The 26,419-nt window shown below is 36.4% G+C and overlaps 1 protein-coding gene across 6 annotated transcripts in view; it reads left to right on the top strand.

Moving 5' to 3' along the window:
• UNC13C (unc-13 homolog C) overlaps nt 1–26,419 on the top strand; it is a 557,967-nt gene that overhangs the window by 335,275 nt on the left and 196,273 nt on the right. For all 6 annotated transcript variants that reach the window (XM_070236389.1, XM_070236405.1, XM_070236396.1 and 3 more), the window contains one exon: nt 16,774–16,907. In XM_070236389.1, the coding sequence (XP_070092490.1) occupies nt 16,774–16,907 (134 nt within the window). The remainder of the gene's footprint in view (nt 1–16,773; nt 16,908–26,419) is intronic.

The following is a 26,419-nucleotide window of genomic DNA, read 5'->3' as shown; positions in this document are numbered from 1 at the left end:
ACTTTTTAAAATCCCACTGAACTAAGCTTGAAAATTAAAATAATCTTCATTAAAATATAAAATTTCACTAGTTGTTAATTTTCCTATTTGGAACGATTATCAAACATTTGAAGGAAATGTATAGAATAAAAGCTCTTAGGTCCAATTAAACACATGCACTACTCATCCTCCATTCTTGCCACCAACATGGCACCCAGTAAGTCCCCAAGTTGAATAAACATACTCAACTCATCTCAAAACCATTTTGACTGGTCTGAGACTTATCAGCTGTTTTTAGATCATTAGTCTGTTATGAATAACAGATCTTATTATTGAAAGTCTTAATGTGATATAATTAAATTATAAGTTTTACAATGCTGTTTGATGTCTCTAATCTTATTTTCATGTGTAATTATTGAATTCTCAGGATTTGCCTATGACTTTACTACAGATTTTTTAAAATAAAAGACTCTTTAATAGTAATATTTCATATCAGTGAGTTTTAATTTATTTATACCTGTTCTCTACTATTAATACAGAAAGAATCAATTTTCCTCTTCTCCTTAAGAACCCAGATTATTTTTTAAATTGTTTTTATTTTGAAAAATATCCTAAGTAAAAAATAGTGAACACTTATCCTTTAGAAAATAGTAATGAAATGAACACCTAAGGACTTGTAACTCAGATTTAGAGATTACCCTGATAGCATCTGGTTTCTCAGAAATAACCACTCTTAGCAAGTTTATGTTAATGATTCCTTTGCTTTTCATTATAGTTTTACCACATATAAACATTTGTCTAAATTAGTTAATATCTAGTTTTACTTGTTTTTAAATTGATATAAATGGAATCATCCTAAATATATTCTTCTGTGTTATGATCGTTTTCCTCTGCATTATGTGCTTGAGTCATATGTGCCGCCATGTGTGACAGTTTGTTTTGGCTTGGGTCCCCTGGAAATAGAGTCTAAGGTGGAGAATTGCATGCAAAAGTTTCACCTAAGAGTGTGCTAAGGAGTGCTGTCCAATAGGACTTCACAGAAGGGTGAAAGTGTTCTTTATCTACACTGCCTAATATAGTAGCCATAGCCACTAGCCATACATGGCTATTGAGTGCTTGAATTAATTTAAATGTAAATTTAAATATCCACATGTAGCTAGTGGGATACTGTATTGGACAGCACAGCACTTCCTGTAGGGAAGTGAAAAAGCCAGGATCAGGCAGAGGGAGAAGCTGACTTGCAATATGGTTATAGATGAGACCTCAGCCAATCCTGCAGGAAGGTCTGGAGCTGGGATTGCTCTTCAGAACCATCCTCAATTGAGGGAAAGCAACAGAGCTTCATTATCACAGCATTAGTCTGTCATTAGCGCTGCCACTTAGAAGAAGGCGTAACCTTGGATGAATCAGTTTCTTGCCTCTGAGGGCAATTCCCAGTGAACAGCACAAATATAAACCTTCAGCAGACAATATTACCAGAAGCAAGGGGATTGGTGCTAGGTCCTAAAGAGGAAATCTGAGCAAAACACCACAGTATCCACTACACTGTTGACCGTTCATTTTCAGTATTCTGTGCAAGTTCCATTATATAAATAAATCACTATTTATTTATGTATTCTACAGATGATGGAGAATTGAGGAAATATGGCTATTGTAAACAGTGTTTCTCTAAACATTTCTGTATATGTCTCCTGGTGAATGAAAGCAAGAGTTTCTCAGGGATATATGCCCATAAGTGGAATTATAGGCAGTTAGAATATGTGCATAATTGACTTCACTAGATAATGCCAAGCTGTTCTCCAAAATGGTTGTATATTTTACAAATTGCAGCCTTTCATTCAATATCTCAGTTGTGTCAATTGACAGATTTATTCAGAATACTTATTCTACCATTCAGAAGACAAACTTTGGGTTTTTAATATCATTTCCCCCTGAATAAAGCATTAAAATAACTTTTACCCAGCAGTGGTTAGCAGAATTATAAGATGACTCTCAATGAGTCATGCCTCTGTATAACGCTTTTCTCTGAAGTGTGGGCAGAACCTGTGACTTAGTTTTAGCCAATAGAATATGGCAAAAACCATAAACCTACAACAAAAACCTAAATCCATGATTAGATTATGTTTTATGTTAAAGACAAATGGGTTTTACAGACGTAATTAAGGTCCCTAATCAGTTTGACTTTGAATTACCAAAAAAACAGATTATGCTGGGTAGGTGAGCCCTTTGAAAGGAAGCTTGGGCCTTCTCTGAGGTCAGAGAGATTGTCCTGCTGGCCTTGGAAAAATAAGCTTCAATGGGCTCTACAGATACAAGGAAATTAATTTCCCCAACAGCCATGTAAGTTCGCATGAGGACCCTCAGCCTCAGATGAGATTCCATCCCTGGCCAACACCTTGATTGCAGCCTTGTGGGACACTGAGCGGAGTACCCAGTTATGCCATGCCTGGACTCCTAACCCATGGAAACTGTAAGACAATAAATATGTATGGTTTAAAGGCGCTAAAATTGTGGTAATTTGTTTCAAAACAGTGGAAAACAAATACACCTGCTTAGCAGCAAAATTTCTCTTCTTTTCAATCACAGCATTTTATTTCCTCAATCTGACTATTTCGTTTCCTTAAGTCTTTTGTATTTGGAGTGAGAGACTTTATTATTTCTATACTTAAGAGAATTCTTAATCCATGGTAAAGAGACATGGGATGTAACTCAAATTGCTCAGCATAGTATCCAGTAAGTAACTGCTTCCCTTCAAAGAAATTATATTTCTTTTCCATGGTTGAGTGTACCTGTGGAAAGTTAAGGATTGAAGAGAAATTATTTATGTCAGTTTTAAGGATAAAATATCTAAAAATCACTTTCCTGAAACATCCAAGAATAGCCAAGCTTAAGAAGAAAAAAATGTAAGGGTTATTTACAGTGCTTCAAGATTCCTTTAAGGGCAGAAAGAGTTTTGAGAAGGTGACAATGATGAAAACAAAAGAAAAATGTGGCTGACACTTGAGATACAGGCATAGAAAGCCTACAGAAAGTTTAAATTCTATAAACAATGATGAGAGTTACATTATTTTACATCAAACTGGCTGCTAAAACCAATAAACTTAAATATGAGTGATAAATTTTACTCTCACTCATGTAGAGTTTGTAAACATGGATGTTCTAGATACGCAAGTGGCTCTTCCTGTCATAGGTTGGGTTCTCTGAAAATACAGCCTGAAAGAAGATTTTGTAGGTAGTTTATTTGAGACATTGATCTCAGGAAAGAGAAGCTGAGTATGTAGGGAAAATGAGATAAGGAAGAGAGAAAAGCAATAAAGGGTGCTATAATGAGGTGATTATCTCTGTGGTCTACCGAGGCTCTGTTCCTTTGGGAGCCCACTGGGAAACCACATAGAACATACCTCAGAATTGTCCCAGTGGTGCGTTGAATGTTGTCTCTCCAAAAGATATGTCCACCCAGAATCTCAGCACGTGACCTCATATGGAATAAGGACTTTGCAGATGTCATTAAGGTAAGCATCTAGAGATTGGAGTAGGCCCTAAATCCAATGACAAGTGTCCTTCTAGGAGACAGAAAAGAAGGCACACACAGAGAAGGCCATGTGAATATAGAGGCAGAGACTGGAGTTATGCATCCACAACCAAAGAATAGCAACGGTTGCCCTCAGTCATCAGAAGCTAGAAGACAGGCATCAGAGGAATTCTCCCTCAGAGGCTCCAGAAAGAACCAACCTGGTCAACACCTTGATTTTGCACTTCTAAGCTCCAGAACTGTGAGAGAATAAATTTCTGTTGTTTTAAGCCACCCAGTCTGTGGTAATTTGTTATGGGAGCGCTAGGAAACTAACATAGGGAGGCTGAGCTGTTGACTCCTCTGCACTTCTGGGCCACACTTGAATGTGACAGGATGGCCTTTTGTGACTTTATAAAAAGTCCCAGGCAGCAAATCAGAGAGAGGTTGCAGCGAGTGCTTGATGTGGGACCCTGGCAACTACATGGAATCACTCACCCACCATAGGTGTGCTGAATTCAGGCGGGCTGAGGGGATGTGATGCTATTATTCCACAAGCAGCTGCTTCACTCCTCCAAGCAGTGACTGAGAGAACCAGGTCTCTTCTATCTTGTGATTCTACCATCTTAAACGTGGTATTAAAGTGATTGTGCTTTTGCGTAGCAAACTGGAAGAAGGGAAAAGAGCTTGGAGGATTGTACACGGAAGGTTTACAGGCTAGAGCACTTCTGCTTGCATTCTATTGCCTAGAACTCAATCATATTTCCAGAACTAACTGCAAAGGAGGCTAGGAAATATAGTTGTTCTGGTTATCTATTGTTATGCAATAAACAATACCAAATATCAACAGCTGAAAAAAAAACCCCAATAATTTATTTGGCTCATGAATCTGCATCTGCAATTTGGGCAGGGCCCAGTTGGGATGGCTCATCTCTGCTCCATGCAGCACTAGCTGAAGTGACTCATCTGGAGCTGAAGTGTCCATTTCCAAAATGGCTTGCACACATGGCTGGAGGGTTGGTAACAGGTGTCATCTGGAAGGTTAGCTGAGGTTGTTATCCAGGGACCTTAGCTCATTTCCATACAGGCCTCTTTATGGATTCCTTACATTTCTCTCAAGTGCAAATTCCACTCACCCACTCCCAACTCCTCACAAAATTCTCATCCTCTTACAGCATCAGGCTCATGCTTGAGGTTCAGGATCCCTCTAAATCATGTCCAAATGGGGATGAAGCTCTTTGGGTCCTATTTCTGATGTGTGGTTCCTCTTGATCTAAATATCTGGAAACTAAAGGGAAAAGTTGTCTGCCCTCTCCCACATGCCCAATATACAATGGTGAGAAGAAACAGTATGATTGTGAAAGACATTTCTGTTCAGAAATAGGAGAAACATGATGATCACTTGCCCATAGAAATTCTGAAATCCAGCCAGGAACGTGTTGCCAGTTCTTAATTGGTGCCCAGTCCTGCTCTCTGGGGATTATTCTCTATGACTCTTGGCTCCATTCTGTGGGTTCTTGGCCTTGCCCTTGAGTCATCTATCCTGTTCTGTAAGAAACAGCTCATTATTACAACTGAGTAACCTTCTAGCCTGCTTCCTGCCCATCGAAGTTTGGAGATTCAAAGGCCTCTTTTCATTTTATACTGATTTAATCCCTTTCAGTCCAAACTGATATAATTTATTTCAAATATCTGTGGGCATTCCACTAGACAAAAGCAATACCCATCTTCCATACTTGGATTAAAAGTCATGGGCTGTAGGACAATATACTTATGATTCTTAGAAGTCTTTTTGCCTACTTGAAAGGAACTGTAAGGCATACCTGTAAGATTCTTATAAGCCCTTTTTTCTAGCATAAAAATCTCGAAAGGAACTTCCTTAAAATTCTTAGAAACTCTACTAGATACACATTCAATATTCATAAGCGTCTCAGAAACCTTGCTTTAGACCTAGACATCTTGCGTGATCTTAGAATCATACCAGTACAGCAGCCTCAATTTGATATATTCCTTGAAGCTATTTCTCAGATCAAGAACCTTGTCTTCTGGAGAGGTTAAGGATGAGAAAGTTTTACTCTTGAACCCAGGGAGTCCTGTTTTCTTTGTATTTTCTCTGAATTCTTCTTGGGAAATGATCCATATGCTTTTGGCTCATCTCTCTCTCCAGCTGTAGCTTATTCTACATGGCCATGAGAAACCAGTTGGTGTGTTCGTCCTGTCAAAGCTACCGGTTCACGTTATATTTCCTACTTACCATGTTTATTGCAGGTGACAATGTTGACAAATTTTCCTCACTAAATAACAGGAGTTGCTTTAATATGGCCTAAAATAACAATTTCCTCATTATCCTTCAAGCCCTCACCAACAGGTCTTCTGATTTCACTAACAATCTCCTTGAAGCCCTTCTAGCTTCTGCCTACTACCACTCAGTCCCAAATCAATGCCACACGTTATAGGTTTTCATTACATTAACGCCCCACTTCAGGTATCAAATTCTGTTCTGATTCTCTATTGTTGAATAGCAAACCACCCTAAAACTTAATGGCTTAAAACTATAACAATAGCTTATTTTGCTCCAAATCTGCAATTTGAGCAGAGCGAGCAGTAAAGGCGCATCTCTGCTCCAGGTGGCTTCAGCTGTTGTGGCTGACTGGAGCTGGAGGATCTACTTCCAAAATGTTTACTCAAATGGCTAGCAAGTGGGTGCTCTCAGTCAGCTGGACACTGCACCAGACCCGTCAGTTCTTCTCCACATGGACCTCTCCACTACTTGGTATGTCCTCACAGCTTAATGGCTAGATGTTAACAGCAGGTATTCCAGGAGACTGGAACTGGAAGCTGCCAGTTTCTTAAAACCTCAGCCTAGAAACAGACATAGGTCACTTCTGCCATATTCTGTTTGTCAAAGTCACTCATATTCAAGGGAAGGAAATATAGACACAGCTTTTAATGGAAGGATTATCAGAGAATTTGAAGACATCTTTAATCCTCCACAGTAGTCTAGCTTTTTACTCAAGGAGAAGGGGAAAACATTTGGCGACAGCTATCCAGTTTCTACCACAAAGTATTTTAGCTTTTTAAAACAGTAACCATGCACTCAGTGGGTGTGAAGTTAGTTATACAAGATGAAAAAATTCTAGAGATCTGCTGTACAACGTAGTGCCTATAGTTAACAATGGAGTGTTATGCATTAAAATTCATTAAGAAGGTAGATCTCATGTTAAGTGTTCTCTCCACAGTGTGGGGGGAGGTGCAAAAAGACACAAGGACACTTTCCGAGGTGATGGATATTTTTATTACTTTGTAGTGCTGGTATCACGGGTGATACATGTGCCCAAACATGTATACATCAATACATAATGTATACATCAAACTGTATACGTTAAATATATGCAATTTGTATATATCAATTACACCTTAATAAAGCTGAAAAAAACCCAGTAGCTGTATATTTTTTTATCAACATCCTGTCAAGTGCTCCAAACTTGTGAATTTTGTTTTCATCTCTATGAATTTAGTTACAGGCATATAGTCATAAAAATGAATATTAGAAAGAAACTCAGGGCACGTGGTCAATTTTTAGATACGATATAGACAAGGGATTTCTTGTATAGCACTTCCCATGTGCCTCTAAATGGGAGTTTATAACCTTTGGAAATTTCTGATATTTAGAGAGTTTTTCCTAATGTTAAAATCTTCTCTATTGAAAATTTTACTTACAAGTACTAATTTTATTTTTTCCACTAAACAAGACAAATTCAGTTTATCTTCTAATCTCTTTCTATACAACAGTCCATCAAGAATTTGAAGTCAGCTATCACGGTACTCCTGAATTTCCTCTCTTTGGTCTAAGTATTACTAGTTCTTCTAAAGATATGATATCTTAAAAGGAAAATAAATGCTTGCTAGATGTTACCTATTGCATTTTTCCTTTTTAATGCTTTTCTTTATATAAAGAAAAAAGGGAAAACTATTATTTTATCCATTAAAATTGATTTTTTTATATTCAAGAAACTTTTTTATACATTTGTCTTTGGATTCTAACAAGAACTTTGTCAATTAGACAAAACATATGCCATAAATTTAATTAAAGATGAGTATTTATCTGTTATGATAATAAACGCCTCTTATTGAAGATATTCTACCTATGTATTTGCTAGAATTATCAGAAACATAGGATTAGGTCTGTATATTCCTATTTCAATATTAGGAATCCAAAGTCAAGGAAATTAATTCCTTGCCCAGATTTGTGCAACAAGTTAATGGAAAGCTGAGAACAGACTTTAAGTTACTGATTCCATGTTCAATTATTTTTTCTATTATACCATCCTGTTAAGTAATTTATATATTTAAAGTCCATATTCAGAGTTATAAAAATTTATAGTGACGTAAAGATCACTTAACCATGTACAGTCTATTCAAATTCAAAGAACCATTTAGTGCTGTTAAAAAGCACTTAGAGTGCTCAAACACATTGAAATGCAGTTTTGGCAATTTAAACGTCAGCATATCTCAAACTTATTGAAACTGAAAGGACCAAGTGAAGATTCTTTGAATATTTTGCTGTAATAAAAGTGAAGTATTCTAATCTATGGAAATTCCTTATTTTTCCTAACCAGGTTAACATGTTTTTAGTTTTCGATACTCTTACTTAAGACTGCTAGTTCTTCAAATTTTGTTCTCAAATAGCAATCGTATATTAAATTGAGTATACCAGTAATTTTCTAGTTACTGTTAATTTAAAAAGTGATGTTTAACAAAGGGCTCTAGCATAGGAGTCTAAAACACCTGGAAGGAGCACCACGTAAATATCCAGTAAGATACTCCGCTTCCTCTTAAAATTAGGGAATTGTATGTATTTTGGAATCTGTCAGATGTAAAGGTGAAACAGAAGTCTTTTGCTATTACGACGAAATGTAAAATCTAGTAAACCCATGACTGATATTGGCATCCAGGAGGAACTATATCACTCTTCTTCCTAAAAACATGAGGCCTATTTTTACCTGACTTAATTACAAGTTAGTTGTGAACTCTTGCTATGAATGTGAGGATTTCAGACGAGCAGAGCCGTATGTGTAAATCCAAATTCCCAGGCCATACTTCCAGTTACCTACTTTAGTAGGCCTGCAACAGGAGCTCTAAAATCAAATATATTTCTATAAGCAACCCAGGTGATTCTGATGTAGGTGATCCATGGACCAGACCAAGAAAATCACTGGTCAGTGGCAGCTTTGAACATAGTCTCAAATTTCATTCCTCAGTATTTTTCTTTTAGATTCTCTGTATAAGTTGCAACTCATATTGTCCCAAGGCACTTTTGCTGTGGATTTTAAAAGCCAGTTACACAGTAACTCATGACAATTGGAATATAGACTCTGCCCTAGCTATACCAGAAAGGCATAGATGACACAAATTTGTCTGTGATGAAAGTAAACTCAGATAGATCCATGACATGGCCAGAAAACTAAGGGCTGTTCACTAAGTGTGTAATCAAGACGCAGCTCCTTAGAGACTCCAGGCAGCCAGCCTTATCCAGCCTAACTTCCCAAAATCTCTCCCGTTCATGGCCAAAGTTTAAATGACTTGCTATATGTCAGTAAAATTCTGGGGGAGAAGAAAGCATCTTTGGCAGTAGCATTAAAGACTAATAGTGAAATGAACTTTTGAAGTAGGTAGATCAAAGGTTATGAACTTGCAAATGGTCTAAGTAAGTGATGAATTGAACTTTCCCAAAGGCAAAAAAAATAAGTAATGAGAAATATTGGCATCACCTTAAAAAGGATTCCCCGTTTATATTAGATCTTAAGATATATAAAGAGGCTTCTTAGGTCATCAATTAAAAATACTAATGCCTTCATTTAGCAATGACTCTCACACTTTTTTTATTAGGAAAGGTGATAAATCCTGCTGATCAACAACTCATTTTGCTGCTTTATGCCTTAACAAAGAAATTACAACTCTATTTTCGACTATTTAACTTGAGTAATTTTTAACTTCAGGAGAAGGGAGGTAGAGTGAGGTAGGCTCTCTTGAGAACATCACATTTTCAAGGTCTGGATTATTTGAATTATGACTTATGTGACTTTGGATGGACTACTTTAAATTACATCAGGCTCAATATCCTCATCTGTAGAATGCAGAAATTGCAATAGATGTTGTCTGTAGCCTTTTCAGTGCCACAGTGTAAATAAAGAACAAAGAAAAGAGAGTAATGTGAGTGGGTCTATGAGCTCTTGGCAAAAGTTGAGAAGAAGCAAGACAAAAAAGATTTTCATTTACTTATGTATTGATTTTAACTTCTGTATCTCTTTCTCTCTTGCCTGGGGACAGTCTCCTTTATTTCTCTCCAGGTGCAAGACCCTAGAATCCAGCTGACTGTTTTTGTTTGAGTGACAAAAATCAGGGTTTGTAGAACTCTCTGGTGTGGCGACCAAGTTGCTCACACAAAGCTAATACATCTTAACAATCCTCCGCTTTCATTTTCTTCCTCTGGTAGGTGTGGAAGCCTCCACAAAATACTTTCACATCCTGCTTTTTTAACTTTCTGTCTGCCCCTTCGCACATAAGCAGATTCATGTCATTTTGCTTAAGTGTAATCAGTCAAACAGGGATTTAGCCTTCCAGGATTACCAAAATAAGCAATTTTAGTAAAGTCACTCTGGACATTGTAGTATCATTTTGATGGTTTTCTATTTAGGCAAGCAGCGTAGGGAGTCTGTAAAAAGCTGAGAACTTCACTCTCTGGATCTTTCTATTATGTCTACGGCTAGTTGTCCATACTGCCCCAGACTAAATGGAATTAAGCCAACGCTAGTTGGGAAAAGCCAAAGAAGGAACTGTGGTGATATGAACAGTAAAGATTAACTTGTAACTTTAGTAGGAAATTTTGGGACAATAGGGCGTTGATGATAAAACAGTGACAATTAAGAAAGCTCTAAAACTGGGGGAAAACCAAACTGAAACTAACTTAGAACTAGACTCTTTATCAATAGCTCTCAAACTGCAAATGAGTGCTAAGCAGGTGTGAAAGTCTCAAGAACTCAGGCAATGTGTAGGTATTTCACATAAGCATCAATAACTTTATTCTTTGAAAGCTTTCCTTCTCATTCAAGATATATAACTCAGAATGAAAATCAGCTTAGTATTATTAGTGGGAGGTAAAGGTTGTCACCTGTGTCTATAAAATATGTAACCTGGTCTTGGAGTTGTGGATATAAAGGAAAAACCAAGGCTATAAGTTTTAAAATGTGGTCTACATGTTTTGTTTTCAGTTAAGAAGAGGGGTTACGAATTTAGGTAACCCTCAGTTTCTTCATCTCTGAAATGAGGATTATATTATTTGGCTTTGATATTTGGAAATGAATGAAGACAACCCAAATAAGAACAAACAGAGGATATTTATTAAGATCTTGCTGTAGCGAGGAAGGAAGCCAAATCACTTATTTGGCAAAGCCTCAAAGGTAGGCAGTGAAGTGGGAAAACTTTATAGTGAAAAGCAGTGAAGGCTGCAGATCTGATATATTAGACCTTGTTGGCGTGGGGAAACTGGCAGTCAGCTAACTAGAAGAAGGACATCCTATGAGATTGGTTCGGAAAGCATATTTAGCTTTCTCTGGTTGGTACTGAGTTGGAAATGAGGGCAAAATATAAGGAAACTGGCAGTCATTGACCAAGTCCTACCATTCTGGGCTGACGGTGGCAGAGGTTGTGGTTTGGCTTCCTGGGCTGCTTGGTACAGAGATTGTGGGTCAGATTTCTGTTAAATATGATCTGGCCATTGTTTGTTTGTGTGTTTAGTCTTCAAGGCTAATGGTTTTATGAACATGGAATGAGTTGGGTCTATGAGCTCTTGGCAAAAGTTGAGAAGAAGCAAGACAAGCTGCTTTTGGAGGAGGTGGAAAACAGAAAAGAGAAGGCAGCAATATCTGGAAGAGAGAAGCAAGAAGGGTGGCTCCACTGATGTCAAGAATGTTCCACCATTTGCCTTGGGTGAGGGGAAGCCTACACAAAGAAATTCTCTCAACCTGTCTAAGTGTAGGTAGGGTAGTACAAATGTCCTCCATTCTCCCAGCTGATAAAATGTCCACAACGCTGTTCACAAGGATCTGAGATCCCCTAAGCGTCTGAAACTTTATGTTCTGCTTCCAAAACCACTGACAGTGTTCCCATTTTTCTAACCTGTGAACTACCAGGTTAAGATTTCCTTATCTCAGAAGTATGAGGAGGTCAGCAGCCAACTCAGAGTCAGAGGAAGTAGCCAACATCTTATGTAAGCACTGTCTAGTTAATGGTTTGATGCTAATTTGTTTTGCCAGTCTTTTTTATCATCACATTTTAAAACTTAATTCTTTTTAAATATTCAGGTTCATCTGTATCTCATTTTCTTTTTTACGTCTTTATATCCATGCCATTTTCCAGATTCCTAACATCTCAATTTTTCAGATTCCTAACATCAATAAACCTTGTTGCCAACATGTTTAATCTTTGCTTACCTGGGCCTTGAACTAAAACCGTTTCACGTGCACACGCAGCAGTCACCTACTTACACACAAATTCTGTAAGCTCTTTTCAGAGATATCAAGCTTCATTACCTTACCTGAGGAATCACTTTCCTTGGCTCTTCTAGAGCTCAGTTCTAGAGCCCTTCACTTAATTTCCATTCCTGCTTCCCACTCGCACAGGCTGAATGCCTAGACACTAATATCCTGCTACCACAGTCTGCTGCCCTCTCCCTTTCTCACTCCCTACTCCCTCTAGATCTATTTCTCCATCTTCCCTCTCATTTCTCTTCTTCCTTTCTCTGGATCAACATGTATATTTTTTCCAGCACTTTGACCAGTCTTGTCAAACACTCAAATCTCTTTCTCCTTTTCTAATTTCATTGCACTCCAATAACAAATCCAACACTCTGTTCTCTCGACTTCTAAATCCAGTACTGGAGAAAACGCATAATGATCCAGAGTAGTGTCATTATAAGTTCAGGAACCCACCCTCAGTAGAGCTCCCAAGCTACCTGGCAGTGCCATGATTCACCCGACTCAAGGCGCTCTCTCTCATTCCTGGCAAAGGCTATTTCAAACCTTTACTACTTACTCTTCCTCCTCTCTCAGGATGGAAATTCCTAGCTATCCTTTCTCACCATCAACAAGACTTATCTGCAAGACTCTTTATCACTTGACTTGAAGAACAGGAGAAGCCATGTTCTTCATTTATGTTTGAGGCTAATCCTCCCACATATACTCCAGATCCCATTCTCTCTCATTTCAACAGGGGCCTCACTCCCCTATCTGTGCTTCTCTTTCATAATTTTTTCTTTTTCTTTAGAATTTTTCCCCAAGGTTTTGCCTGTGGCTATGAATTCTCCTCCCTCTCTTTGAGTACTCTTATTTACTCCATAATTTCAGCTTCCATATATACCCCGGAATTCTTCTGTCTACATCAGTAGTCCAGAATGCTTTTTAAACTCGAGAATAATCTACCTAATTACCTTCTGGATAATTCCACTTGATTTCTGCCTCTCTTCTTTCTCACTAACTAGGCAATGAGTTCTATCAATTTTCCTTATTAACTATTTCATAAGTTTAATTTTGTTAAACTTCCTGCTACTGCCAAGTTGTTTAAAACATAAATATCATTAAATAATTCCATATTTAAAATTTTTAATGATCCTCATCAAGTTTGGTTTAAGTGCAGTTTCCTTAAGAGGATACACAGGTCCTTCAGGATTTTAACTGCATTGATCTCTCTAGACTTTTGTTTCCCAAAGTATGTTCAGAGGCACATTTATTCTGTGGAAAGTTTTGCAAGATAGAGTATGGACAATAGAATGAGAGTAAAGGGCTTTATCCAGTTCAAATACATTGGAGAAACTAATGCAACAGTGTTAGCTCTCAGAGCAGTGGTTCTCAAACTGCCCTCTGAACCATCACTACCAGCATTACTTGAGACATCATTATATATGCATATTCTCAGGCCTCACCCTAGACCTACTGAATCAGACACTCTGGGGGTAGGTCCCAGCAATCTATGTTTTAACAAGCCTTCCCAGCAATGTTGATATCCACTAAAGTTTGAGAACCACTGTCTTAGAGAATCACAATGCACATTAGCATATTACTCAAAGAAGTTTGGAAATACCTATTTAACTTTGTTTAAGCAAACATTTTCTTAACTTGTTTAAGTATGAGTCATGTGTGTGTATGTGTGTGGGAAACTCACTAACATCTAGTACAACTTATGTTAGAGAAACACTTTATCAAAAGCTTGCAGCGTCGTATTACTAGTAATTCTCCAAGTATGCATCTGTCATATGCTTTTGCATTTAAACATCTCATCTTTGTATTTCTCTACCAAATATCTTGCCACAACCCTTGTCTGGCCTACTCTTTAGACAAGGCATTTCAAAATTATATGCTTACTGCACAAAAACGTGGAATGCCACAGAAATATTTTATAGTAATCTTAGAAGTGTTGCATGTTATTTCAGTGGTTTTTTTTTTTTTTTTTGGCACGTAATATTCTCTATATACTGATCTCTTCTTCATGGAATATCTTCATATTTTCTTAATTGATATTATGAAAGTATACTGTACGTCTTTTTAGCTTGTGCATATAAGCTTCTCTGTAGGGGGAATATCCTTTATAAACACGACTATTGGAAACTTTTTTCAGCTGATCCTACGCCCTTGCAACTTTCCATTTTCAAAAACTCCTTTCCCTATTATACTCTCATAGACTTTCCTTCAAGTTTCCTTCTTCAGTAATCTATTAACAAAATTATTTTGTCACTATAATAATAACAACCATAATTAAAATTGAACTACTAAGTCACAGTTTTATAAACTTATTGTATTTTATGTTATTAATGAGTTTATAATTATGTATTATACTTATATATAAGTATATATTATAAAATATATATTTTATTATGATAAATATTAATTCATAATGGTTTCAGTAAATATTAATGTACTTATTATTAGCTTCCTAAATTTCTACTACCATTATCTTAATTTTTCCATCCATAAGGTCAGCTGCCCTAGTGAGACTTCTAGGATATTAATAAAGTGTTACTTAGAAAAATTTAATTCTTAGGAAATCGGGCAAATGTTCTAATAGGCGTGATTATACCCCATCGTTTTAAACATACAGTCTTTTAAAACGCACTAGTAAAATAGGGAAAGCCTAATTTATGATATTATTGTGTGGTATGTACAAACTTAATGATTCAGCATCCAGTTTGATTTGTTCTGATGCAACATACAGAATTTGATGCAAAAAATGGACCCTCTTTAATCCTCTGATGTCATAAAAAAGAGTAATGGAAGTATTATTTGTGACAGCTAAGCACTTTGGAATCAATGCATAGTCAACTACGTTAGTCTCTCCTCCTTTCCATATCACTCTTTGCAGAATGATGATAAGTGACTGTGATGTTAGACATATCACCTATAGTCATTTCCTTTCATTTAGTCACATTACTTGAAATAAGTTAGACATATAGTGTGGCTAGGTACACATCATGATGATTAATGATAGTATTCTAATATAGTTCACTGAGGCCATCAGAAGCAATTTTATTTACAACCTGCACAACTCACCAGATCCTCAGGATTTCTAAATAAGATAGAGAGGGAAATGTATTGAGCTTAATGTAATGACTAAATAATAACATTATTGTGACAATAATGAAGTCCTGTTCACAAAAGAAGGAGACATTTCAATAGAAAATGTAACTTAAAAGTAGGAAGTCTAAATAGTTGTAAGCCTGAATTGCTGCCTTTTTCCCCTTAAAAATTTTCTGATGTGCCTTGATGTACCTCAGGAATTGAAAGAGGAAGCCCGGCAAGAAGTTTCAAGTGGTTCTCAGGGACCAGATATACAAGGTTCTTAAGATCCTTTGGAGATGGCTTATAGTTCATTCTGGCAACTTGAAATAATTTGTGCCCGCCACTAATTTTTGTCTATTTTAATTTAGCTCTCCAACTTTTAATATCTGTTGCATTTTGAGCATAAAAATAAATCAGCAGTGCTTGGAAGTACCCTAGGAAAATACATGTCCCTAAAGGTACATTATAGTCTGTGTATGGAGGTCTCTAATAGTAAGTGGATTCAATACAGTGATGTATTTTAACATAAGTAAGAACAATAATAGGGTAATGACTCATCCAAATCTGATTACATGTCTTGGGAAGCATTAGAAGATATGCATACAGCCATTCAGCAGAGAGTGACTGATCTTTGGATAAGATGTGGTAGTTGGATATAGCGATAGATTGGGCCAAATAAAATCTAATCCACCTTTTATATCAGAGAGCCCAAGAATTTCCTAAGTTACAATTTAAAGTGTTCGGGTATCCTGGACCTATAAGCTTGTAAATAATTTAGCAAAAATAGTCAGAGAAGCCATATACCTCCCACTTATTTGTATACTTGAGTGAAAATTGTCTCTGCCTTTACCTTTTTTCCTAATTTAAAACAGTAAATGTAAAAGAAGAGCTCTAAGAAGAATACTCATTAAACAAAATAACCAGAATAACTTATCTGTATGTCTGAAAGAATTGTGTTGAGTTTGAAGTATATATGTGAAACATTTAAGATTGTTATTGTGCTGTTAATCTGAATGTAAATTTAGATCTTCCCAGGCAACACTATCTTTCTAGAGGTAAGAGTTGGAGAATTCATTCAGTGCGGTAAATTGAGAAGGAATCAAACATGACTTAAACACACAAATACACAAAAGAAAGATAGATTTACAAAGGTTTAGTTAACTAGATACATTTTTGGGTGGAACAAGAGAGTTCCAGGCCATTCGTGTAGCGTGTATATACTATAGAATTTAACAGTACCAACTTTGTAACCAGGCAGACTTGGGTTCTGCCCACTTACTACCAAAGTGACCTTGGACAAAATATTTAGGCGGGATAAACTACACACACACACCTTTGCACACACAGAATTCAACCTCTCCTTGGAAGAAGCTACACTAAAGGGATGATTTCTACAATAATAATTCCTAAGATCATGACCTGTACTAGTCGGAGGAAGAGATACCTCCATTCCAGGACCAAAGCATTTAGAAATACAAGCCCGGCCATTGTGACTTTATCCTATGGGATGCTGTTCAGTGAAAAAAGGAAACTTGAATTTAATAGCTTTGGAACACATGATCTAAGAGTTTTTCCATAACCACTTTTCTCTGATCCTCCTGTTTGACAGTGACATCTAACTAAAGTCATACTATTTAACCTTTTCTTTTGCATGTTGCGTGACCTTGTGAGCAGAGTAAGAAACAGGACATTCCTCGGGAAGATCAGGGACCAACCACCAAGAATTTGGATTTTTGGCCCCAACTTATTACACTGATGGTCACTATTATTGATGAGGATAAAACTGCCTACACACCTGTGCTGAATCAGTAAGTACACTGTTTTGGAAGTGAATAGATTTTATTTCACTAAAGTTAAGAAAACATAAAATATTTGAATCATGGCTCATGACAATGACAAAGTTTTCCAAAATTAAACTGTAGAAAGCTGTATTTTTCTACTTTTATCAGTAACCATAAATTTGGTGATATTAAGAATTTTTAATGTAAGCCCCATTGAATGAGATTCTTTGGATATAGAGACAAACATTTCCCAAAATTTATTTTTATTTGAGGTAGAAAAGTTTCCTCTTTTCTCTGGTTCCTTTCATAACTATCCCATTGTCTCAAAAGAAAAAAATGCACTCCCCTCAAAACTAAAAAGAATGCTAAACTAGTATTAAATATGCTGCATTGTGACTTTTTAATAATAAAGATTTGTCCAAAAAAAATCTCTTTAAAAATATTTGTGTATCCTGGATTTAACAAACGATGCGATATTTAATAGAACAAGTCCATTTTCTCAAGCCTATGCCTCCATGCATAGAATTTACAAATTATAAGCAGGTAGTCAAGACAGATGGATTAAAAATCAGCGTCTGTTCTAGAAGAACAGACACTAGAAAAGTCTAAAATCATCAACTTATCAAAATGCCACTAGCTATGAGACCTTGGGCAAATCGTCTAATTTCCCTGGGTCTTAGTTTTCTCATATGTAAAATAAGGACATATTACTAGATAATTTCCTAGATCCAATCCAGCTTTAATGTTCTACAGTTAGGATTTACTTCATGCCCACATGTTGAGGGCTATAAAAGCAAAATAACAGCTGATTCTGCCAACCAGGCACTTGCAATCTGGCTTAGGGAGAGGGTATCCTGACATATTGGTAATACCTAAAATGCTGTGGGCAGCTGCGATAGCAGAAATAGACAAACCATGAAGTGGAACATCGAGTCGATTCAGACTTACTATGGACATCTTGTTTCATTATTTTTCACTCTCTAAACTGGTCAAGATAGGGTCAAAAAGCTTATGTTGAATTCGATTGAAATTCTAACTACAGAAGAAATAAATTTAAGTATCTCAATTTTCATCCTTTCCTGCTTCTTAGCCACCCATTTCACATGCCCCAAATTCCTCCTAATTGTGGAGCAAATGCTCTTCTCTTTGATGTGCATCCCTGAGAGCATCATTAGGTTTGCCTTTCCACTGTCTTCTCCCTCTTCCCCTTATAGCCACTTCTCCTGCCTAATGGCAGACTGTCTCCTGACGACCATCTGTAGAGACTTTGCTCTTTTATTCTCTTCTGATAGCCCAGGACTAGATCTTTTAATACATGACATGTCCTCAACTCATCCTGGGTAGGTTTGTGAAATAGATATGTTTTCTCATTCATTCTTTGGAACTTTCTTGAAGACAGAGTAGATTTCCTAAAGATAAGGAGATCAACAACTTGTTTCAAGACTGTGTCCTTGGGCTAGGATAGGCCATTTGATAAATGACTATTGAATGAAAACAAACGTCTGCTGAGCAATGCTAATTAAAAGTTATTTGAGGGGCCGGCCTGGTGGCATAATGGTTAAGTTTGCACACTCCACTTCATCGGCCTGCGGTTGGATGGTGCAGATCCTGGGCTTGGACCTATGCACTGCTTATCAAGCCATGCTGTGGCAGACGTCCCACATATAAAATAGAGGAAAATGGGCACAGATGTTAGCTCATGGCCAATCTTCCTCAGCAAAAGGAGGAGGTTTGCTGGCAGATGTTAGCTCAGGGCTAATCTTCCTCAAAGAAAAAAAAAAGTAATATGAAAGGATTGTATTTTTAATCAAAGAAATTTTTTACCTTTACCAAATATAAAAAATCAGGATATGAGTAGTAAAAGATATATTATAAAACCATGGTATAAATTAAAGTTTCCCAGAATTATCTTTAATCCTATACCAAAGATATACAAAGATTTTAGTTGACTTTTTGTAACTGTATTCAAGGAAATACATTTAGTTATGGCAAAAATTAAATTATGAACTAAATTAAATGTACTAAGTATAAGAATGAACGGTGACACACAGAAAGGAGAGAAATGTCTTTGTTGTGCTTTTTAGTTTTGTTTTTAATTTCAGAGTTTAGAGTCACTTTTCTTCTGTTAAAACCTAGCCCTAAAAACCCTGAATGCCTTCCCTCTACTTGGAATCTATGTTTTATGATTGTATTCACTCAGATTTTGAGGATATTTTCAAGATTTTTTTTTGCTTTCTAAGGATCTTTACATTTTGCTTCTCATTTAATTAAATCTATGTTTTAAATAAACTCATTTGGACAGTAAGGTATGGTCTTGGTAGCCAATGTTGCGTTTGTATAATTTCGTGAGATTTTCAATCACATCTGTTCCTTTATTTGTACAATGTGTCATCACATTTAGGTTTCACTAATTAACTCATCAGTTAGTTAAGCTAGCACAGTGTTTCACAAAGTAGAAAAATCCAGACCACTCGGGTGAGGGTCACATGGGCTGCTAGTTGAGTATGCAGATTCTGAGCTCCATCCCAAATCTATGAAGTCAAAATCTGAAGCTGGCACAGAAGCCTGCACTGTCAATAGAGCATCCCTCATGTTCTATATACACTGACGTATGAGGGCACAGGCCAATTTGTGAAGGACATGTCAGGCTAAAACATGTTTTGGTTTTATTTTGAAGGCAATGGCAAGTGAACAAATGATTTAAAAATATAGGACATATATCTTTCAATAATCGAGATTTATCGATATAATTTATTGAATAAAGTTTTATGACTTTGAAAAATCATTGTAAGCTTTTACTTATTCAAATTTGATAAAAATTTATAGTAATTGTAGAATGTAAACATGAGGAGAGGGATTTGTTTTATTTTGTACACTAGTATATATCCAGGCATATATATTGGTTGAATAAATGAATAAATTAAGCTAAATCCATATGTATAGTTGGTATCTGTTTTCTCTGTCCTACTCCATTGATTATTTGATATACTAGAGTATTTCCTTGAGCAATATTTATTCGCATTTTTAAAATTCTTTTTCATGAAAGGCCTTTCTAGATGCTTGTAGAAATTTCACCATTTCATTGAAACTGAAAACTATGAAGTAGAGTATTTTTAGATCTTTAGGTGTGGGTCTTTCTCTCTCTTTTTAACAGATTTATTGAGGTATAACTGAATACAATAAAACGGCACATGTTTACAGTATATAATTTGATTAGTTTTGACATGTGTATCTAGCCTCAAAACCCTCACCACAATCAAGATAATGAGGATATTATCCATCAACCCAATAAGTTTCCATGTGCCTTCTTAACCTACCCCAGGAAGCCACTGGTCTGCTTTATGATACTATAAATTGGTTTGGAAATCTTATCCTTTTATATGAAGGAATTATGTACTATGTACATTCTTTTGTCTGATTTCTTTCGCTCATTACAACTATTTTGAGATTCATCCAGGTTGTTCTGTGTATCAACATTTTGCGTCTTTTTATTTCTGAGTAATATTCTACTATATAGATATACCACAAAATATTTATTCATTCATGGCTTAGGATGAGGGTCAACATTTGGATTTTTTCCAGATTAGATTGCAATAAATATTTGTTTGCCAGTTTTTGCATAGACATATTCCTTCGTTTCCCTTGGGGCATATTTAACATGTTTAACAATTCTTAAAACTGCCAAAATACTTTACAAAATGGTTGTATACTGCCAACATTTGGCACAATTAGACATCTAATTTTAGCCATTCAAATAAGTATATAGCGTTATTTCATTGTGGTTTTAATTTGCACTTTCCTAATTACTGATGTTGACCGTCTTTTCATGTGCTTATTTCAACTCATATATCTTCTTTGGTGAAATATCTGTTCAAATCTTTTTGCCATTTCCAAATTGGGATGTTTATCTTCTTATTATTGAGCCATAATGGTTTGTTACATATACTAAATAAAGGCCTGCTGTCAGATATAGAAGCAATATTTTCTCCCAGTTTGTTTTTCTTTTTCATTTTCTTACTTGTGTCTTTGAAGAGACTTTTTCTTTTCTAATTTTGATGGAGTGGTCCAATTTTATTGATTGTTTTCTTTTATTATTTGGACTATTGTGTCCTATTTAAGAAATCTGTGCAACGCCCACAGTCAACTTACAACCGCAGTTTTCTTCTAGATGTCTTATGTTGAGGTCTATGATTCATTTCAAGTTAATTTTGGTATATGGTTTGATATGGAGTTGAAGATTCTTTGGAATTTTTTTTCATAAGTTTATCTAATCTTTCCAACTCCACTTGTTAGAAAAATTATCCTTTCTCAATTGAATTACTTGGGCAACTTTGTCAAAAATCAATTAACTGTGTGTGCTAGAGTCTGAATCCGTACTTTCCGTTACGTTGATCTATTGATCCACATGTCAATCAGTCTAGTCGTGGTGAACTTTTTCAGCTTTTGTTTGTCTGGAAAACTCTTTATATCTCCTTCAATTCTGAAGGACAACTTTGCCGAAGAGCATTCTCAGTTGGCAGTTTTTTTCTTTCAGCATTTTGAATATATCATCCCACTCCCTTCTGGGACCCACATCCCTCCTTTCCTGCTGAAAAGTCCACTGACAGTCTCATGGGGACTCCCTTATATGTAGCAAGTTGCTTTTCTCTTGCTGCTTTTAAGATTCTCTCTGTCTTTCATATTTTCTATCTCTTTGTTGAAATTCTCGCTTTGTTCATGCATTGCTCTCCTGACCTCAGTGAGCATCTTTATGACCATTATTTTGAACTTTCTATTGGGTAAATCACTTATCTCCATTTCATTAAGATCAGTTTATGGTAATTTATCTTGTTCTTTCCTTTAAAACATGTTCCTTTGTTGCTTCATTTTCCTTGACTCTCTATGTTGGTTTCTGCACATTAGATAAAAGAGCCACCTCTCCCAGTCCTGACAGACTAGTCTCATCAATCAGCCCAACCCAAGCTCCTGGTTGTCTCTCAAATCTTTATGCTTATCCAAGCCTCTGTCTTAGTTCTTAGTGGCTCTTGTATTTGAGGATGTACCAAGGCCTGTCAGGAGGATAGCAGTCAGCATCTAGATGCAAGCTAATTAGAAGTCAGACCCTCAGGCAACAGCTGGAAAAGCATGTAGTTAAGCCCCTTCCAAAGAGAAACTGGAAGATGGGCATTTTTGCTTGCTCCCTCTGTACTGAGCCCAGTTATATAGCCAGTTGGGGGGGCTGGTCACATAGGGTGCTCTTGCACCTGCTGAAAACCTGCTGCTTCATTTGCTATAGTCCTATAGGACTTGTGAATGCAAGCCCCATTGGCTATCAGAGGTAGGTGATTTGGGGACCCACCCCTTGCATGGAAGCCGTAAAAGGTGGGGCACTAAATGTGTGAACAATCTCCTTTCAGGGAGATATTAGTGATTTGGCTTTATTGTTGGAGCAAGCCAGAGGGAGAAAGCAGGGTAAGTGCCCACAGGCTCCCCCAGGCTCTGGGGAGAATCTCAGCTGCCCCTACATGCATGCTAAATTAGAAGCCAGACCCTCAGGCAGCAGCTTGTAAAGTATGTAGTCTGGAAGATGAACTGTTTTTCCTGCTCTTTCTGGCCTGAACCTTGAGGCAATAGCCACAGGGAGTGCTTGCACACCTACTAAAAACTGCTTTATTTGCTATAGTCCTGTGAGTCTTGTGGACAAAAGCTCTGTTGGCTTTCAGAGCTAGCTTTTTCAGGGGCGCATTACTCAGGTGGGAATCTTAAAAGTTGGAGCAGTAGGTGTGCAATCAAAACGCTTCATTCCTCAGGGAGACCTGGGAGTTGGGGGTTCCCTCCTGGCTGTGTGATGCTGTGCCAGGGGTGGGGTTTATAGCAAGACTGTGTCTCAGCTTTTCCTACCCATTTTGATGTGGGTGTTTTCTCATTCACTCTATGTGTAGGAGTCACTCAGCTAGTTTCTGGATTTCCCTCAGAGGGAATTGCTCCATGTGTCATTATACATTCAGTGCATCAGTGGGTGGAGGGAAGTTCAGGAGCCTCCTATGTTATATCTGGGTCCCTCCCAAACCTACTTGTTCTTCATTGAGCTTTTGTAGTTTGTATCTTTCAATGAATTTTTCCATTTAAGTGGTTGAATTTGCTATCATATAGCTGCTCATGACATTCTCTTTTCATCCTTTTAATATCTATAAAATCTGAAGTCTTTTCCTCCTCTCTCATCCTTAGGATTGATATTTTGTATCTTCTCTGTTTTCTCTTGTCTGACTGGCTAGACATTTATAAATTGTATTTGTCTTGTAAAAAAAAACCCAGGTTTGGGTTTCATTAAATCTTTATATTGCTTTTGGTTTTAAAGTAAATTGGTTTCTTCTCTATTCTTTATCATTTTCTTTACTTTGTAAGTAGAGGTAACGCTTAAGTGGCTACAGCAGTAATCCATTGAGAAGATAGGAGGGCTTTGTATAAGATGGTGGAGAGGTAGGGTCAGATTAGAGAAATATTAAGGAGATAAATCAAGAGATCTTTTAAACTAACTGCATTGAGTAGAGTGTTAAGGAAGATGGGACAGACAATGAAGATGCTGTATTTATGGGGGCACCATTAATTGAGATGAATTCAGGAGGAAGTATAAATTTAAGGGAGAATATAGTTAAAAAAAAAAAAACAAGAAAGTACATAGTAAGTTATATTTGGATCTATAGAGATTTGGCTATCTGTGTGACTCCCATGAATTTTAAATGCAGTAGGCAATTGTATACTTAGATGTGAAAGTATTTAGACTGATGTCAACTAAATGTGTGATGTAAGCAAGGTCTACTACTTGCTTGAAAGTAAGAAATCTTATTTCTTCTTAAATAGTTATAAAATTTTCCTTTCAGTTCATTTAAATTATTGTGACATTAAATTATTTTGTTTTTGTAATGCTGGCCAAAATATAAGCAGAAATATGTTGCATCTATTCTATGATCCTGTGTTTGCATGTATTTTATTACGGTCTGTAATTTCTTTTGGTTTCCTCCAAAAGTATACCTGAGCTAAGAGTATGTATCAGAAAGGATCCGATGTGTTAAGTAGAAAATGGACCAATTTTCAAAAATCTCCTATTACATTTGCAAGGATAAAGTACGCTGCTTTTATTTTTGCAAGGCTGTAAGATGAGCCAGAACATTATTTCAAATTGTACGTTTTAAAAGGTAGTATATTTCATCTGCTGCAGTGAGAAGATTGGGTTTAAGATACTTGGATCAGGGATTTACATCTTGTTCCTTCTGTTTTGGAACTAATGCTATTCAAAGTATTAAAGCTATTGATTTCTTTGTTTGCACTGTGGCTTCCCTAAATTATTTTTATATTTAAAAAATTGTTACAGAAGTGTTTATCATATTAAAAAGTAAAGAGACTATACAATGGAACTGTGTATCCATCACTCAAACTGAACAATTTCCAAGATTTTTGTCATATTTTATTTATCTATACTCTTAAGCTTTAATTTTGTTTTTCTTTGCTGAGTTATCTTAAGCAAATCTCAGACATTATAGCATTTCATCCCCATGTACTTCAGTATTCATCTCTAAAAATGATGGCTATTTTGTTGCAGATCACAATGCCATTATCACAAGTAATAACATTAATAGTAACGGCTTGTTATTGTGTATTTCCTGTTCCATAGTCAAATGCCACTGTTTCTTTTTTAAAAAAATGCCTTTTTATATTTGGTTTGTTGAAATCAGGATCCAAATAAAGTCCACACGCTAACATGGTGATTATATCATAAGCCTCTTTCATTCTAGTTCAGCTCCCTTCATTTTTCTTTTATCCATGCCACTGACTTCATAAAGAAGACATGTTCAACGTCCTTCAGAATGGTTCACTTTTTAGATCTGTATTCTGCTTGCTTGTTTGTTATATTTAGCTTGTTCTTCCATATTCGATACTCTCCATAGTTGAACATTAGCTCTTGAAGCTAACTTTCAGGTTCCTTTTATTATTTTTTGTAAAGAATACCTCACAGGAGACTCTGTGTACTTCATACTCGATCACATCAGAGGTCACACTAAATCTAGTTGTTCCACCTGTAGTGATGCTAAGATTGATGAGTGCTAACAGCCTAACCCTTTCATTCCGAAGTTTTCTATTGACCTCTCCTCTAATGCTTTCATTTACTTATAATCACTTCAGAATCAGTAATTCCATTAGAGATTGCAAAACTTTGGTTTTTTGCTGTTATTCCTTCAACATTTATTCATCAGAATTTGTCTGTAAAGGAGTACTTCCCTTCAACAAGTAGAGCTATGTACTCAGCTACCCTGAAATAAGTACAGAAAAGGAAGGACAAATACTTAATTCTTTCTTTTAACTTAAAGATTTTTATTCCATTCTTTTATTTCCTGTTTCATTCATAATTTTTTCACTAACATTCTGATTTAACTTTAACAACTTTTTATTGAATATTCGATATATGCTGAGGACTATGCAAAGTTGGGGCCATAAAGATATAATTGGGAAAGCAATATGTACAAAACTAAACATGGGTCTCAGACTGGTTAATCACTGTGCCTGCCCCATTCACAAGTCATTCCGGGATTAAATTCCTCCTCTCACAGTCCCTGTTGAGGTACCCTAATGAAAAAAAAAACCTACATTTGCTCTCTGGAACTAGACTGAGAAATCCAGAGGAGGAGACAATTGACAAGGAGAATAGGCATTGAAAGCTTTCAAGTTTGGATGTGGCTGTAGTAAGTGATACAAAAGAACAAATCAAAATGATGTGTAAACAGAAGCCCAGAGATAACCAGGGTTGAAGGAGAAGTCAGCTGTCAGTGAAGGAAGAGAAAGGATGCTTGGAAGGAAAAGCAGAAATGGTGAGAGTAGCAGAGTCGTGGTATTGGTGGACGTCTTGAGTGAGGATCCCAGCTGTTGTCACTTAGTGCACTCCCAGACTGCCTTCAACTCTGAAAAAGATTCTTTTTCATGGTTCCATGAGGACTGACTGGTCATCACACTACCTGTTAAGCTGAGTTCAGCTTTCTTTAGGTTCCAGTACAAAATGGCAATGCAGTTTAGTCTTGTTTCTCTGTTGTGCAAAGTCTGCTTACAAAAATTACCTTTTAGTTATTTGTCATTACTTGAGTCTGTGCTCCTTGCAACCAAAGTGGCATAACTAACCAGACATGATATTATATGGAATGATACATGTATTCCACTACAGTCACAGTTAGATTGCTGTTGAAGTGCAAAGGAATGCTTCAGTTTCAATTGTTGGAATATAAGCAAACAATTTATTTCCTATAAGCAATCAGTTCTGCAGAGCGGGGTTTATAGTGAGAATGGATAATCAGAAAATCTGAAAATCTAGGCTAAAACTACCTGACTAAAGGTACAAAAGAAAAGAAAATGTCATTTTGAAAGTTATTACTCTTGTTAATTATAGCCATTTCGAATTTGAAAACAGATTAGATATTTCTCTGCAAATTTCTAAAAGAATACATTATCTGGAAAGATTAAGAATATTTTTCTAAGAGCACAAGAGTACTGTTATAAGAATCCTTACAAAGAAT

Source organism: Equus caballus, chromosome 1, assembly GCF_041296265.1.
Source record: "Equus caballus isolate H_3958 breed thoroughbred chromosome 1, TB-T2T, whole genome shotgun sequence".
Lineage (NCBI taxonomy): Eukaryota > Metazoa > Chordata > Mammalia > Perissodactyla > Equidae > Equus > Equus caballus.
This window is presented reverse-complemented; position numbering and strand designations above follow the sequence as displayed.